At 31.6% G+C, this 17,149-nt stretch overlaps 2 protein-coding genes across 5 annotated transcripts in view; one reads left to right on the forward strand and one right to left on the reverse strand.

The window, feature by feature from the left end:
- LOC130670243 (inositol-trisphosphate 3-kinase B) overlaps positions 1-9,314 on the forward strand; it is a 19,282-nt gene extending 9,968 nt beyond the window's left edge. For 2 of the 3 annotated variants that reach the window (XM_057473542.1, XM_057473544.1), the window contains 2 exons: positions 7,371-7,451; positions 7,552-9,314. In XM_057473542.1, the coding sequence (XP_057329525.1) occupies positions 7,371-7,451; positions 7,552-8,457 (987 nt within the window). In that variant the 3' untranslated portion in view covers positions 8,458-9,314. Of the gene's footprint in view, positions 1-6,690; positions 7,201-7,370; positions 7,452-7,551 lie in introns of those variants that run through there. The other variant, XM_057473543.1, reaches the window with a different exon arrangement.
- On the reverse strand, positions 9,135-16,401 carry LOC130670241 (nuclear factor related to kappa-B-binding protein). 2 transcript variants are annotated; one of them, XM_057473541.1, is made up of 6 exons: positions 16,045-16,401; positions 15,237-15,521; positions 14,943-15,175; positions 10,741-14,116; positions 10,259-10,684; positions 9,135-10,051 (listed from the first exon to the last, which is right to left on the reverse strand). In XM_057473541.1, the coding sequence occupies exons 1-6, from the start codon at positions 16,048-16,050 to the stop codon at positions 9,560-9,562; spliced, it is 4,818 nt and encodes a 1,605-aa protein (XP_057329524.1). In that variant the 5' UTR covers positions 16,051-16,401; the 3' UTR covers positions 9,135-9,559. The 2 variants fall into 2 exon arrangements, with proteins under 2 accessions (XP_057329524.1, XP_057329523.1); XM_057473540.1 differs by having other exon boundaries at positions 10,259-10,687; positions 16,045-16,400.
- Between the last annotated feature and the right edge of the window lie 748 nt (positions 16,402-17,149).

Consider the following 17,149-nt stretch of genomic DNA (forward strand, 5'->3'; position numbering starts at 1 on the left):
AACCGTTTCTATAAAAAATAACATCCTAGCATTAGATTCTATTCTATTAATGTATGGTATTGCGGTGCGTATATCGAATTGATATTCGCATGTAATCACTCATGCGAAGTATAGAATATATAATATTTTGTCAATTAAATAGATCAGGAAAGCCGTAATTCTTTTAATAACAAAAATAAAATAAACTAATCATTAAGTAAATTCACTATCAATAATAATAATTATTGACGCGATATCAAAAGACCAGGGTTCTATTCCTGGACTAAGTCACCATTTTTTCTCAGTTCCATTCTATTGTAACATTAAATTTACTCAGAATAAAAATTTATATGTAATGAAAATTATTATTAAATTGTCTTATAATTATATATGTTTATATATGATTTATATATATTTTTATCTATAGTAGTCCATAACTTTACCCCTTTTAGGAACAACTACACATATTATTACCATTTTTTGTTAGTTTTTACGTATTCTAGCAGAAAGAAACTTGAATATATATTATATTATATTCGTGAAGGTCCTGAGTGATTTTCTAATATAACAAAAATTTAATGAATAGTAGGTTATCTAAACCAAAAATATAAACATCATCATGACCATGCGCAATGCAAAAACAATAAATAAAAAAATAATAATAATTATAATTTGGGGTAAAACCGTTTCTATGAGAAAACAACATCCTTAAGAATTCGATTCTATTCTTTTATTGTATGGTATTACAGTGCATATATCGAATTGAAATTGATATTTACATGTAATCACTTATGCGAAGAATAGAATCTAAAATATTTTATCAAATAAGTAGATCAGGAAAACCGTAATTCCTTTAATAACAAAAAGAAAATAAACTGATTGTTAAGTAAATTCACCACCAACAACAACAACAATAATAATAATAATATTAATAATAATAATAATAATGAGCAACAACAATAAAAGGTTTTATGACCTTGCTTTCGCTTATTTATTCGTGTATTCAAATTAAAATTCTATTGTGAAATAATATTTATAAAAAAAATAATAATGATGATAATGATAATAATTATAATGATGATAATAATAAAAAATACAATAAAGCTAAAGATAGAACATGTCTTTTGGAGATTGTTTAATCAGTTACATATTTATATATATATATATATATATATATATATATATATATATATATATATATATATATATATATATATATATATATATATATATATATATATATATATATATATATATATATATATATATATATATATATATATATATATATATATTTTTGTGTGCGTGTTCATTTAAGATTAAAAAATTAATCGCAGTCAAGGAGAATGAGATTGACAACAATTGCCTTAAGGCTTATTATTAATTCTTTAGTTGAAATACTCATACAATGTTCAGTGTGAACTAAATTAGAAGTCATGTATATATAGATATGATTGACAGGTATATATTATTAATTACATTCGTGACTTATATTATTATTATTGATGTATAAAGTAATCAAATACTATTCACTTTACTTGGACGACGATTGAGTTTAGCTCTCGTATATTTTTTTCTCACAAGTTAACCAATCACCAATTAGCTGTCAATATTTTCTTTCCACATGTTGGACAATTTGCAGTCGTAAATGATACGAGCAGTAGAAAATTATTATTTTCTAATTGATAAATTTTATTAGACATTTACATTTGCAGGTAATGGATAATGGATAATTATATATTTATTTAGTTCAAAGTCGTAAATTTTTATTTATTCTGCAGTTAAAATTATATTCATTATTCATCGGACAATTTTTATTCCGCATTAGACAGGATACTTTTTTTATACAATTAAAAACTTTAAATTCACGCGATATATTTATATATATTGGATACTTGCCGTTCCAAATAAATTAAAAGACATTATTTTAACGACGAAGGTGACTGTGTAGAGATCAAGACGACGATTTACAAATTCGATTGCTATGTAATATCCGTGTGAGGTATATAATTGGTATATACGTCCATATGTGCAGCTCATTAAAAGTCTAGTGAGTTTGTTAAATCCCTGGAGGTAAAACTTTGGCGCATGTTACTTGAAGATACATTCATTATAGTTTAAATTTTTTAGTTTATTTATTTTTTATCCGTTTATTATACCCTGCCTCGCTACTGTGTTATTAGTGTCCCGGCAAAGTCAAAGCAGGTAAAAATTGATGTGCGTTTAAATTCCATGTCATTATTTATTGATAAAAAAATACATATAAATTTAAAATATGAATAAAATTTAATAAATGTTAATTAAAGGGACCGTAAATAATTATTTATCAATAACAGATGTCTTGTAAAAAGTTTTTTATAATTGATAAAAATTTTTTACTTTAATGCAAAAAGTTACTGAATATATGAAAAATTTATTGAATATTAATTATTAATTAATACAATTTCAATATTTTGTATATGGATAGAAAAATTTATCATTTTCCGTTTTTGTGGAATCAATAAAATTTTAAAACGTAAAATGATTGCAGTACGTACTCATTTACATTGTGAATGTAATGTAGGTTTGTTTTATTCTGCAATAATTAATCGTTGGCTGCTGGTATTTAAAACATAGAAAAAAAAAATAACCCACGTGTTGCTTTGGCTTAGAATTACGGCTTCACGAATAGTTAATTGGAAGTAATTAAATTAACTTAACGATTGTGATACAACAGTTTTTCGAAGAAATAGCGAAGTATTTAATTGAAATTCGACTAATTAAATGAGCAATTATAATTGGAGCAAATAATTATTTATTGGAACATCAATGTTACATATTTTCCAACGAAATTTTTTTTTTTCACTAAAATTTGAATAATATTTTTTTTTATTGAGTATAAAAAATTAGTGCCGATAATTTTTGAGTTTAAAAAAAAATTAAATCATCGTTTGCTTATTAAGAGATTGGGTTTAAAATTTTATAATAAAAATTAATCAGTACGAACCGTCTTTGAAATTAAACAGAGAAATTAGACTTGATATCTGACGGCACTAAAATTAACCGAAACGTTTTAAAAAATCTAATTGAAATTTTTTTAAATTAGCAGCACATTTGAAAGCGAAAGTTCTAAAAAAATTTATAGGGTTTAATTTCGCTCATTGTTGGCAAAAAAAGGAATTTCTACGCACAAAAAAGGCTTCTTGGCTCAAGAAAAATTTTGCACTATGAATTGAAGACAAAATTTTCTTAGAACTAGAAAAAATTTCTTGGCCCAAGAATTTTTTTCACCCAAAAAAATTTTCCTTTTCAATTTATAGTGCAAAAAATTTCTAAGGACAAGTAGAAATTTTCTTAGAGCGAGTAAAAATTTTTTGCGCCAAAAAAATTCTTTTCCTGCATGTTAGTCAAACCTCACAAACGGTTTGAAAAAAACTTTAGTAAGTACTCCCTCTTAATTACAAAAATTAACAAAATTTTAAACGCACGATCTAAGAAGTAACATATTATATGCTATCTTTGAACGCAGGTAGAAAATTTGTGCATCAATGCTAGTCAAAACGATTCATAGTTTGCATTCCAAAATGCGCTGCAGTAGCTGTAGCGCATTTTTTGACGTCATCCACAAGTCCTATGTACACTTAGTTCCATTAACCACCTGAACTCCTGTAGGGCCAGATCTACGTCACTCAAGGGTGTCTGACGTAAAAGATCTATGTAGCAAACCAAAAGCCTCCTCACTCAGTACCAAAACCTCTCTTGTACTGATCATAGAGAAAATAGTTTTCATTTCATCACATCCACTACAGCGGAAGTTTAAAATATTTAATTTAAAAATATTCGTAATAAGAATTTTATATCATCCGGCTTATATTCAGTTGATAGTTTAACTAGAATGTGTTTCACCGAGGTTATAGAAAAGGTAAAAAACAAAATATTATACAAACATCTATATTCTATATAAATTAACTCGTAACATGGATTGGATTTCACGTCAGCCATCAAAGGAATATCTATAGCATTAATTACATTAGTTGTAGAGTAATAGAGATTACATTAGTTAAGTAAAGTATAGAGTACTATCGAGTTGGCAATTGACTCATCTGTGTTCTCCATTAAAACTGATTACAACTTACACATACAAAAAACACCATAGCGGGAAAACCTGAATGAACCATATCAGTAATGTTGTCTTGCTAAATATAAATATTTTCCAGTATAATCCAGCACGTCACTAACTAATTTATATATCTCGCTTCCTCTTTAATAAAAAGCTAACTAAGCTCTCTATCAACCGCGATATAACTGGATTGACGTATTAGCGACAATTTCGGTAAATACATGTGCATGTACATGAGCTTATCGAGTTTTATTATAAGGACAGCTCCTTATACTAATATACGTGCATATATTTTTTTTTCTCCACCCATTTTGTTGTTGATTACTTATACCATCCGCACATGGAATCTGTCTAAGCTTTAATATATGTGATGTATTGATATATTTATAAAATAAATAAGAAAATACAAAATAAAGTTAAGTATATAAATATAACGAGTCCAAGTTGATAAACAGTTTTATGTATACACACTCTAGTTAATTACTTTTATTTGCCATTGGACACAATGACGCACTTCGGCCACTTCAATTACGTCAAATTAACCAGTTTATATTTATTAACAACAAAAGAATATCCTTATTGATGGTGAAAGTTTTTAAAATAATTACAATGACGTTCGATAGATAATTTTACCAAACCAGTTTGTGATACTGATATTAGCTGAGGTCTTGATAACTTTTTTTTTTTTTTTTAAAGCGATAAATTTATAAAAAAAAAAAAAATTTGAAAAATTGCACCTATAGCTTTTTTAATTTTGTACACGTGCATATAATTAGTTTTTTTTTAATTGATTTGTTGAAAAAACAATCCGAAAATTGTTAATTGTCTGCTAATTTATGATACTGACGTTATCCGACATCCAATAATTTTTTTGGATTTCCTCCGAACGATAAATTATTAAAAAAAAAATTGCACCTCTAGTTTTCTTTATTTTTTACATATGCGTATTTTTAGATTTTTTTTTTTTGTAATTGATTTGTTAAAAACAAAAATCCAAAAATTATTAATTGTCTGCTAATTTATGATACTTTAAGTTAGCTGACGTCTAAGAATTTTTGGATGTTTTTAAAGGAGGATAAATTATTAAAAAAAAAAAATTTGAAAAATTGCACTTATAGCTTTTTTAATTTTCTGCATGTGCATATATTTAGTTTTTTTTTTTTTTGACTAACTTTAAGGTCGTTCTAGTTTCCGGATCACAACCAGTTCACTAATTTCCCAATAAATTTTTTTTTTCCGTTAATTATAAAACTTAAAAATTATTTGTTATATATATAGCTCAGCAACATAAGCTGTTATATTGTTATATATTTATCTATCTAGTAATAATAATAACACTCGTTTCCATCATTGTATACCACAGCTGTCTAATTGCTAGTACGGGAAGTTACTCAAGTACGTCACTGATTAACTCATTAGCGTCAAGTGACTTAGATACTTATCTTTATTGCGAGAATTCTTAAATAAAAATCTATTTTTTTTATCTTCGTGCGTACATACATTTGTTCTTGGCTGGATTACTACCATTGGCTGAAGCTGATAAAATAAATACAAATAACTGAGATAGTAGATTCGTTATTTACGTAATAATTTAATGGTATCAACATATATATAAGTAAATGTATCGGGACAATTGTCATGACAAACGACTAGACCACGCACTTTTAGACTCGTGTAGTTAATATCGCTTTACAGTAATAGAAAATTCAAAATTGTTATTATATACGTACACAAAAGTCAGACAGTAGTATAAATATATATATAAAATACATGCATACATTATATACAGTTGAGTCAAGACAGGTCAAATCAAAAGTGGCACAACTGGCTTTCCACATCGTGAAATCCTGAAAAATAACGACAGACAATAATTATTATTATAATAAATAATAAATAAATAACAATAAAAAAAAAAAAATTATTAAAGAGGAAAAAATAATGAGTTGAAGATAAATCTTACAAGGTCATATATAACATGAACATCTTCACTTGACATATATATATATATATATATATATACGTGGGTGGGTGATGTCAATAAATATATATATCTATATACTTACGTATAGTTAAAATCAAATAAAAGTAATTTTCAATTGGTGAGAATCAGCAGCAGTAACATCATCGGAATAAGAGTAATAAAAATCGGAGTAAAAATAATGATGATGATAAATGATTGAAGTAGTAGTAGAGTGAAATGACTAAAAAAATATATAATACTATATACATACAGAGAATGATATAAAACGAAAAATAAAAAATAATTATGTGGTGGTTCTCAGATGTTGAGATATCGAGGAGACAGTGGGGATAAAATAAAATGCATATAAGCTAATATAAGTTTGGTATTGGTTGGTAGTTTGTTAATATATGTATGTGTGAGCGGTGGTGAGGACTGAGGAGGACAGTTATAATGTAAGTAAAAGACTAATAGCTCTTGATAGCAGCAGTCGCCGTCAGTGACTTCCGAGTTGAGCACGTGGCATACTTGTGGAATTAACGTGCTGGATTTTGTGTAATTGTTTAACGTTATTTAACTCTTGTTGTCAGTTTAAATATAGATATAGACATATAATCTGACTGGGTGACTACGTGATCTCGGTCAGTTAGCGATGCAAGACACTTGCGGTATGATGATTCCGACAATTGTCTATACGAAACCGAGTTTGAGTGACTGCAGTTACGACGAGGATAAGAGTAATGGAAGTGCTGCGGGTAGTGAGAGTAGTAAAAAATTTGTAAGACACAGGAGACCCTCGAGATCGCGAGTGAGACGAAATTCCCGCAGACTGTCGATTAATCGAGATGAATATTCATCATCTTCCTCGCGCAGTCCCTCGCCGTCTACCAATCACTATTTCAATGAAAGTTTAATTAAATTTTCTGGTGATGTTAATTTTGCTGATGATGAAGATGATGATGTTGGTAAAAATAAATCGGGTTGTAAAAATAATTCCACGGGGTATGGACAATATTTACAATTACTTCAAGTACCGCAGATTAATTCTTTAAATCTTGAGTGGGGCGAACCTAGTGGCGATGATCTTAGTTCTGAATGGGAGTCTGATTATTCTGAAGGCCAACATATTCAAATTATTGACACTAATCACACACTACCGAAGGTAAATTTCGTGAGAGTTTAAATTGCGTTTAATGTCAGGTCATAAAAAAAAAAAAAAGAAAAAAAAATAACATTTGTTGAACTTATCCCCGGCGATTAAACATTTGATTTTTTATTATTTAATAATTTTGTAATAAATGTGTGCTAACCCTGAGCCTTTTTTTGTTACAGAGCTCGGCATGGAAGAAGCTTAAGAATATCATACAGTGGGCCCCGTTTTTTCAGACCTACAAAAAAAAAAGTTATCCATGGGTAAGAATTGAATAATATTTCTTTTTTCTTTTTTTTTTTAATTTTTTCCTGTTGTTGAGACTTTGATTTTTAATTGTCTGATTTTTTTTTAAAATGGTAGATACAGTTAGCAGGACATCAAGGTAACTTTAGAGCCGGTCCAACACCTGGTACGATTCTAAAAAAATTGTGTCTACAAGAGGAAGCCTGTTTCCGTTTATTAATGAATGACGTATTAAGACCATACGTGCCGGAGTTCAAAGGTGTATTAGACGTAAGAGAAGAAGAGGGACATCAGAATCAAGAATCAGACATTAAAAGTCCCGATGACACAACTTGCAACAGCAACTCGATAGTGACATCGTATTTGCAGTTGCAAGACTTACTCGGTGACTTTGAGGAGCCCTGTGTGATGGACTGCAAGGTCGGTGTGCGAACTTACTTAGAGTCCGAGCTGGCAAAAGCCAAAGAGCACCCGAAGCTACGGAAAGACATGTACGAAAAAATGATCCAAATAGATCCTACGGCACCGAGTTTGGAGGAGAAGAGACTGCAGGGTGTTACTAAACCGAGATATATGGTCTGGCGCGAGACGATATCAAGTACTGCCACCCTTGGATTCCGAGTTGAAGGAGTTAAACTCACTCATGGTAGTTCATCCAAGGATTTCAAGACAACAAAAACTCGGGAACAAGTTACAGAAGCCCTGAAATATTTCGTTGAAAATCATCCGCATGCTGTTCCTAAATATTTGCAACGTCTCAAGGCCATAAGAGCGACCTTAAAAACTTCACCTTTCTTCGCAACACATGAAATTGTCGGATCAAGTCTTCTTTTTGTTCATGATTCTAAAAATGCCGGTGTATGGATGATTGATTTCGCAAAGACGCTGCCTCTACCATCGACGATGCCAAGTATTCGACACGACGCCGAGTGGGAAGTCGGTAATCACGAAGACGGTTATTTAATTGGTGTTAATAATTTGATAGACATTTTTGAAGACATTAAAAATTCAGAAAAGTTATAAATACAGTGATTATAAATGATAATTACTGACTAATTGACAAGAGAGACTTGAAATAAATAATATTTAATTTAAAACTCGAGGCTTTTTAAAATACAAAAGTCGATTGTGTGACATTTTTAGTTATCATTTAACGTTTTCGTGTTAATTAAATGATATATATTTAGCAATATAAAGAATATACGTAAACTCGTTAGTTCGATAGATTATTTATGATAGTTTACTTGAAAAAGTTGAGATTAAATAAATAAATAACCGAGAACATTTAAATTAATGAATAATTAAATGAAAAAAAAGTAAAATAAAAAACGGGATTTCAAGTTTCTCCTTCGAAAATAAATGTGACCTTATTAATTAACGCGGATCTGATATTTTATGCTAAATTACATAGATCCGAATGCACAGATAAGAGACCAAAGACGCGGTAGTTTGATTGCTACCTAGTAATTTTTTTTTTTTTTTTTTTTTTTTTTTTTATAATTAAATATCAGCTTCACAAGTACAGTAAAGCAATAATTTTTTATCGATAAATTTTTTTATACAATATCTATTAATAGAGTACTTTTGCTAGAGTAATTCATAACTTATTAAATTTTCTTAGTTAAAAAAAAATATAAATAAAACAACATAAAAATAAAGAAATAATGATTGATATAATAATAATAAATTTCAACAATCTCTTTTTACTAAGAGTGCAATAGTTAATTTAATAAACTATTTATACGTAAGATTTTATTTATACTTTTGAAATAATATTGCGAAATCGTCTCTGACCCGAGCGATAAAATGTATTTTATATTCACACAATGTACCACACACATTTGTAAATAAATTTTTTCATGTCATATTAAAAGAAAAAATTATTTTTTTATTCTAAACACTTTAAATCTTGATATTTAAAATTTCTCACACCCACTAATTGTCTCAATTGTTCATTATTTTTGGTTTTAATTGAATTGTTTACCACAATAATATATATTTATTATTTTAACTGGTAGCAAAATGATCTTAAAGCTCACTGAGCCTTACATTAAAAGGACACCTGGTCTACTGTATATGTACAATTATTTATAAACATAAATTTAATAATTATAAATTATTTTTATCACGGTGTGCTGTACGGATTTCTCGTCGTTTGTGTCGTCTGAATCGTTTGTTGCTGTTGCTGTTGCTGCTGTTGTTGCTGCTGTTGCTGCTGCTGCTGCTGCTGAAGATGTTGCTGCTGAGCAGTCGTCTGAGTGGCTGTGATAGACGTCGGGGCGATGACTCGGGCATACACAGCAGTGCCGGTAGTCTTAAGACCAGCGGGTGTCGGTATGACTTTCAAACCGTGCAGAGCTTTTAAGTTCAACATATGACTGGGTAAAATTATTGGCTGCTGTTGTCCTGCTTGCTGCGGCGACTGCTTTCCGAGCACGACACTGTTACCACTAGTTAGTCCCGTAACGACTCCTTTATTAGCACTCGCAAGGACAATCGGTTTACCCGCTAATTGAGCCGCAACCATTCGCACTGTCTGAGCACCCGGTGTTGAAGATTGCTGAGAACTCATAACTATTTTTGTTTGTCCTGGAGATCCTTGCGCTTGCGACACCATCTAGAACATTAAATAAATAATGATAATGACGTAGGTAATTACCAATTACTTATAATCAATTATCTATGAATAATGACAATAACTTAATGATGTCAACCGTTGATAGAGTGTAGATATGAGTCATTGATAAATTAAATGGAATTATATACGACAGTTGTGACGCACTTAAAACAAAATTATTTAAAATAGAAAGTATAAGAGTATTACCTGGTATTGGGTTTGAATCACTGGTTTACCCTGACGATTTAATTGCGTAGGAGAAGTTGTCGTCGCCAGCTTAAGGCCCTTCTGAGCGAGTAAACTTTCAACGGAGATGAGCTGTCCACTTCCGCTGCTCAATACTTTGGCAAGAATTTTTTGTTGCTGCTGTTGATGATGAGGTGACTGTTGAATTTGTACAGCTATGGGTTTACCGCCAATTTGGGCTATTATTCGTTGCATTCCTGGGCTCTGAATGGTCGCTTGTTGAGCCTGCGATTGTTGCTGTGATTGTTGGGTTTGCTGGTGCAACTGCACGTGCTGCTGCTGTTGTTGCTGTTGTTGGACTTGCTGCTGTTGCTGGATTTGTTGCTGCTGCTGTTGACTTATTACCAGTCGCTGTTGGAGCTGTTGATTTAATTGCCGCTGCTGCTGCTGCTAAAATATTAGTTTATAATTATATTTATTACGATTGTTTTAATATTACTTACCTTTAATTGCTGTATTTGCTGCGCGTGAGTGGCTGATGGTGATGATTGTTTGATAAATATTGTGGGACCTTGGAGACCATGGCTCGTCAATAACGATTTTATTTGTCCGGAGCTCACTAATTTTATTTGCGAAGCCAGCAAAGTTTTACCCGGCAATACATGCTGTTGTTGGGGCTGTTGTTGCTGCTGCTGCTTAATGTTGGCATTCTGAAGAATACTTTTGCCCGTTTGATTTGTCAAGACAGTCGGCTGAGATTGATTTTGAATTTTAGCCGTAGGAAATATCGCGGTAACACTCGGTGTCGACGTTCCCGCACTAGACGTCGTAGCCGATACAGTCTGTGCTGACTGAAGTACCGAAGGACCAGATAATCTGATAGTCTGTACACCAGCAGAAGTCGATACTTGAATTTGATGATGCGGAAAATGTTGATTCGATTGCAATAAACTCTGAGTAGCTGCGGTTTTCACAACAGTCACTGGCTTACTACTGATAGAACTTATTTTTTTAACCGTAGGAATTGGCGGTGCGGGTATTTGTGGTTTTATTTCAACTGCTGGAACAGTATCACGTTCAACTAACGGGCTCGGAAGTGGTGCAGGCGTAGAAAACACAACTGAAGGTACACTAGATGTTACCAAAGATGCAGTTGATGAAATAATTGCCGTAGGAATTGTACTTGTAACAGGTAGCTCAGTAGAAACTGATTGATCTATTCTAATTTTATCCTCCGGAATAACTCGTGGTTCCTTTTTAATAATCAACTGCGTTTGCACTGCAACCTTTTTCTCTTTTTTCGGAGTCAATTCTTTGATACCACTGGGCAATTGTTCTTTCCCATTCATTAATTTGTGACTCGGTTGCACAGCTTTATTACGTGAATTACCGCCGGGATTTTTCTTGGTCTTGGTCACTCCTTGTAGCTGCTGATGATACATTTCAAACTCAGACTCTGAACGCGCCCTATGTAAATACAACCATTCTTTACGTCGTGGGTAATAACGCACACAGGGATCAGTCTCATAATGAAGCCGATCAAGTGCACCAGACACCACCGAATTAAGATAATTATCTTTTTCATTACATTTCTCACCGTCACTTGGACTGTATTCTTTTATGTATTGCGAGTCTTTGAGTAACATACAGATATCAGCACGAGTACCTTCGCCATTAGGTAATCGGGCTGTCGCATCTCTAACTAGGGCAAGAATAGTAACGAAATTTGGACGATCCGCGACCAGTAACGAGTGTCCACGTGGTTTAGTGAGACCAGCACCGATATTATGCTGATAAATACCTTTAACTGGACCAACAACAGACTCGTAACCGTGCATTTTGTATGTAAATGCTTTGTGTGGTGATGCATAACGTAGTCTCTCCTGACGTTGAAATTCTTCACGCTCTTCTGGTGTCGATAGACGGACTTTCCAGTCAGTAGGACACAGTGCACGCGGTGGTTCTGATTCCGTCATAGCTGCCAGAGCCGCGGGATCTCCTATTGACTCAACAGCTGGACTGCCACTGCGTACACTATTCGTTCCACTGCCATTGCTATTATTGCCGTTGCCATACAGCGCAGGAACTGTCGTTGTCTTTACAGGAACAATCACTGGTGCAGTGTCAACAATTGACGGTAATTTAGGAGTACTGAGTACATTCCGATACAGTAAAAATTGAGTACAAAGAATTGATAATCGAGAGTCCGAATCTCTGCCAGCGCCAATCCATGCATAAATGGCTCGACCTTTGTTCTCTAAGTAAGGAACAAACTCTTGATCTTGTCCATGATCTAGTTCTTGACTGCAAACTAATTCACCAGCGAGAAATCCCAGAGCTGATGGAACTAACGCTGACCAAGAGTTTGACAGCGAGTACCAGTCATTCAATGGAGATATAGGATTATTTTGCCACAGTGTTACCGCATCTTTAACTTCATTTGTGTTCATCCGATACTCGCCTTTCGAAACAAACGCGTCTCTTAAAAGCGAAAAGAAACACGTGTGAGTTTCTTGCATTAAATCACCACTGCCATTTATTCTAATATCTTCTTCCTCAGCAGTGATCGATATGTTTTTATCCGGCAAACCTATAACACGATTGTCTTCGCACTGTACATCATCAAGAATATCAATGCCGTCACCCAGCTGTATTGGTATCTGCATCATATCAATATTCTCCAAGTCAAGTTCTTTCTTACTATGAAGATCTTCTTCTTCTTCACTTGGAATATTGGTATCATCCGGTAATATAAATTCTGACTTTATTTCCGTTCTCATATAATCCAGTTCTTCTAACTCTTTTTTTATTTCCGGAAGTGGCGGCAATGTTTCTGCTATCGATACCGGAGTTACAATTGTTGGCTTAATGTACTTTGGAGTGACAGCATTTACTTTTTTCTTAGGTGGTGACGGACTTATGTCATAAGAATCCGTAGGTTCTATTTTTACAGGCATGAAATTTGTTGAACGAACTATTTCTTGACATACTTTTGGCTCAATCTCTTTATTAAACACGTGATTATTGCCCTCGAGTGTATTATATATATAATTATTGCTATTATCAAGCTCAGTTTTAATTGGTGAGCTAGTTGGAATTAATTTATTGGGTATCACAGGCGGACACAAAGTTGGTTCAACTTTAACCCGTTTCTTGGACGAATTAATACGCACTGGATTACTAAATGTTAATTTATGTTTCTGTCCTACTTGAGCGCGCTGAGTTAATTCAGCCAGAACAATACCTTGAGTATTTAACTCTGGATGAACATCTTGCCGCGCTCTTCGTCGTTTATGAGCAATCAGCATATTGCGATACGAATCTTCATTTATTTCACGAACAAGAAATGAAGGATTGGGTGTAAATTCTTCACGCTGAAGCGTAGAAAAAACTGGCCGTATGTCTTCATCATCGTTATTTAAATGATTTGTACGCATCTGAGTTGCCTGAATTCCCGTACTCTTTCGTTTCTTCTTTTGCTTAGCATTCGGGGTTTGAAACTGATGATAACTTTCTTCATTCTCTGAGGTCGTATCTGCGAATCGCGCAATACCCAGCTCAGTTTTAACGGCATTCAATTCTTCTAAATAACGCATTTGAGTTTTTTCTTCCAGAATAGCTGGTGTCGGTTTACGCCAATGCAATTTTGACATTCGGTGCGACGTTGGTTGACTGAAACCCTGTTTGTAGGCATTAAGTAACAAATTTTCTCGTGATTTGAACAACTGGTTTGCCAACTCATATGTACGTTTACGTTCTTCAAATAGTAATCTTCTTTTCTGAGCTTTACGAACCAAACGTCTCATTCTTCTTATGTCTGGTCTGAAGTGACCGGACGAAAGATGAGTATGAAATGAGTCAAGTGGTGATACTCCAAACCTATAATTATATTTATTATTATATATTTAATTTATAACATCAATACACTGTAAAAAGTTAGCGGAGTGAACGCGGAATGGATGAGTTTTTATTGATTTAATTCCCTCGGAATGAATTTCATTCCAAAGGGGAGTTTCGGAAAATATTAATTATAAAAAAAATTACTAATTCATAGTGAGCTTAGGTCTTTGATATTTTTAAATTTATATTGAGTACGGAAATAATTACGAGCTCCCTTTCATATATTCGCGCGAAATGATTTTTAAAAATTACAAGCAGCTGATAATAAAACTTTAACTAATAAAATTCCACTGAGTCACAAACTGTCTTATGACTTACATCAACCCTACCACGAGATAACACTTCATATTGTACCGAAATATAAAATATTCCCATAAAAATTATGTCACTATAGCTATTCAATAATTTAATATTTTCACTATGTATTATACATATGAAATTATAATTTATTGAGTTGCTAAAACATTTTATAAACTAAAAACAATATTTCAAGTCTAATTATTAACATCTGAATGAATTATTTATTGAAATAATTATGTTTCTAATTAACAGCTGTTTTTATTAAGTATAAATTTATTTAGGTATTAAAACTCCAGGTTGGAGTGAATACAGATTGAAATAAAATCCACGTCACTCCGAAATCACTCCGCCCGTAAAAAAATTCCTATTCACTCCACATGCGGAGTGATTATTTTTACAACTCCGGAATTCCGAGGGAGTGAATTCGGATTGAAATAAAGTCCGTATTCGCTTCCGATTTTTGACAGTGTAATATTATTATTAATTAATAAAAAAATATTATTACCTGTTGATTTCTCTTTGAAATAACATTTTTAAAGTTTTTTCTTGCTCAGCCGCTACATCACAATCTTTAGGAAAAGTTGGCAAATACCGAGTCAGCGAATCACGTTGCTCTTGAGTTAAACAATCATGCCAAATATTAGGATAGTCGAGCAATTCATAAAAAATAGACGAATGCTCACAAAGATCTTGAGGTAATTTTATTTTACTTCTCGCAGCAATGCACGTTTCCCATCTCTAAAAATAAACAAACAAATAAATAACAGATAGAAAATATGTAGATAAATAAATTACATACAACTTCATCAACACTTTCATCTGGGATTTGATGAGAATTATCTTGATCATCGTCATCCTCATCTTCATCGTCCTCATCATCATCTTCTTCATCATCATCACCAGAACTATGTGTCTCAGAACCAGTAGTGTCATGATCATCGGCACTGTCATCAGTGTTGTCTGATGACGAACTGCTACCACTTGAACTACTAGTACATGTATTACTTCTTGATCCGTGATAAGACTCTTCATCTTCTTCTTCCTCAGCATTTGAATCACCACCAGCTGAACACTCATCATCAATCTGCAACAGACAAAATAATAATAATAATAAATAATTAATGAATTTATCATGCAGGAAAAAAATTATGAGTGTGAAGTAGCTGAAAATTGTCAATTTTTTTAAACTTTTGAATAAATATATAAAATGTAAAAATAATAAAAATTAAAAAATGCATATTTAGAAAAATGAAAAATCAGTATGCGCATTTTTTTAAATTTCATTGTTTTGACTATTTAATTTTTTTATATGTAATTAAAAAATTGTCGTATGTCTGTTACATTTACACTCGGATATTATTTATTCAAAATTTATAAGATTTCTCATGTCTGTTACATTGACACTCATAAAAAATTAATAAATAAAATATATAATTTCACCAACACAATTAATCAAAACTTATTTTTATTTTTATGTTTTGATTCAATGTTTTTATACAAACATTTACCTACTGGTGGTGGTTAATACTAGTATGAGTGTTATAAAAATAACACATGGTGATTACCAAAAATAATAATAATAATAGTTATAATAAAATAAAACCAACCTCCATAACTGACAAGTTATTTAATATGTTTTTTATCTTTTTGTTTTTTAATAAAGTACAATTTGCACGCGTTACTTTGGCGTTATTTCGTATCCACAATTAACCAACACTTGGACTTACACACAGACACAGACACGACACAAATACAACATTAAAATAAAAAATAATAATAACGTATACACAATCGTTGTCTTGTCAAGTTTATTATGAACAAGAGCTACAACATCCTGGGTAAGAAAATAACCTCGGATAATAATATTTATATACCAAATGATCTTTATTTTTTTATTGATCGAATTATTAGGTAATCTCACCGTTGGACGACCGACCTGTCACAGCCACAATACTCCTACTCCGTGAATTTTTCGTCATGGCGTGGAATGGAAAGTGTAAAGCAAACGAACCAACATTTAATGTTTAGTTATGTTGTAGGTATCTGTATTTGGTATCTGGTATATCGAATATTATACAGGAACATAAAGTGCGCACTCTCTACAAAACATTAACGAGACTCTTCGAACTAATTTTTACCGCGCGCTTTTATTACTTTTCATTTATTTTTGTTACAAACTTTTTTTTTCATGTACCCAATAAATAAATGTATTTTTTTTTGTGAAAAAAAGTCATATTTTACTTTTTTTAATTATTTAAAATTTAGACATTAAATATTTTAGAAAGTTATTGGTATTTTTAATTATTAAATTTTTGTGAGTGTGAACGTAACAGATATGAGACAAATTTTGAATTACGAATTAAAAAATTAAATACACGAAAATTAAAAAAATGCACATTGTACCGATTTTCAAATTATATAAATGCCCATTTTTAAAAATTTATTCGATTCACATTTTTGAAAAAGTCCATTCGATTTTGAAAAAGTCCAAAAATTATTAGTGACTTCAGTATCATAATTTTTATGAGTGTGAATGTAGCAGCTATGAGACGATTTTTAAGTTTTCAATAAATAAATAAATTAAATAATTAAAATAATGAAATTTAAAAGAATGCGCATACTAATTTTTATTTATAATAATACGCATTTTTAAATTTTTATTCTACTTGCTTAATATACTTATTGATTCAAAAATTCTAAAATTGACAGTTG

The sequence above is a fragment of the Microplitis mediator genome, chromosome 6, assembly GCF_029852145.1.
Source record: "Microplitis mediator isolate UGA2020A chromosome 6, iyMicMedi2.1, whole genome shotgun sequence".
Lineage (NCBI taxonomy): Eukaryota > Metazoa > Arthropoda > Insecta > Hymenoptera > Braconidae > Microplitis > Microplitis mediator.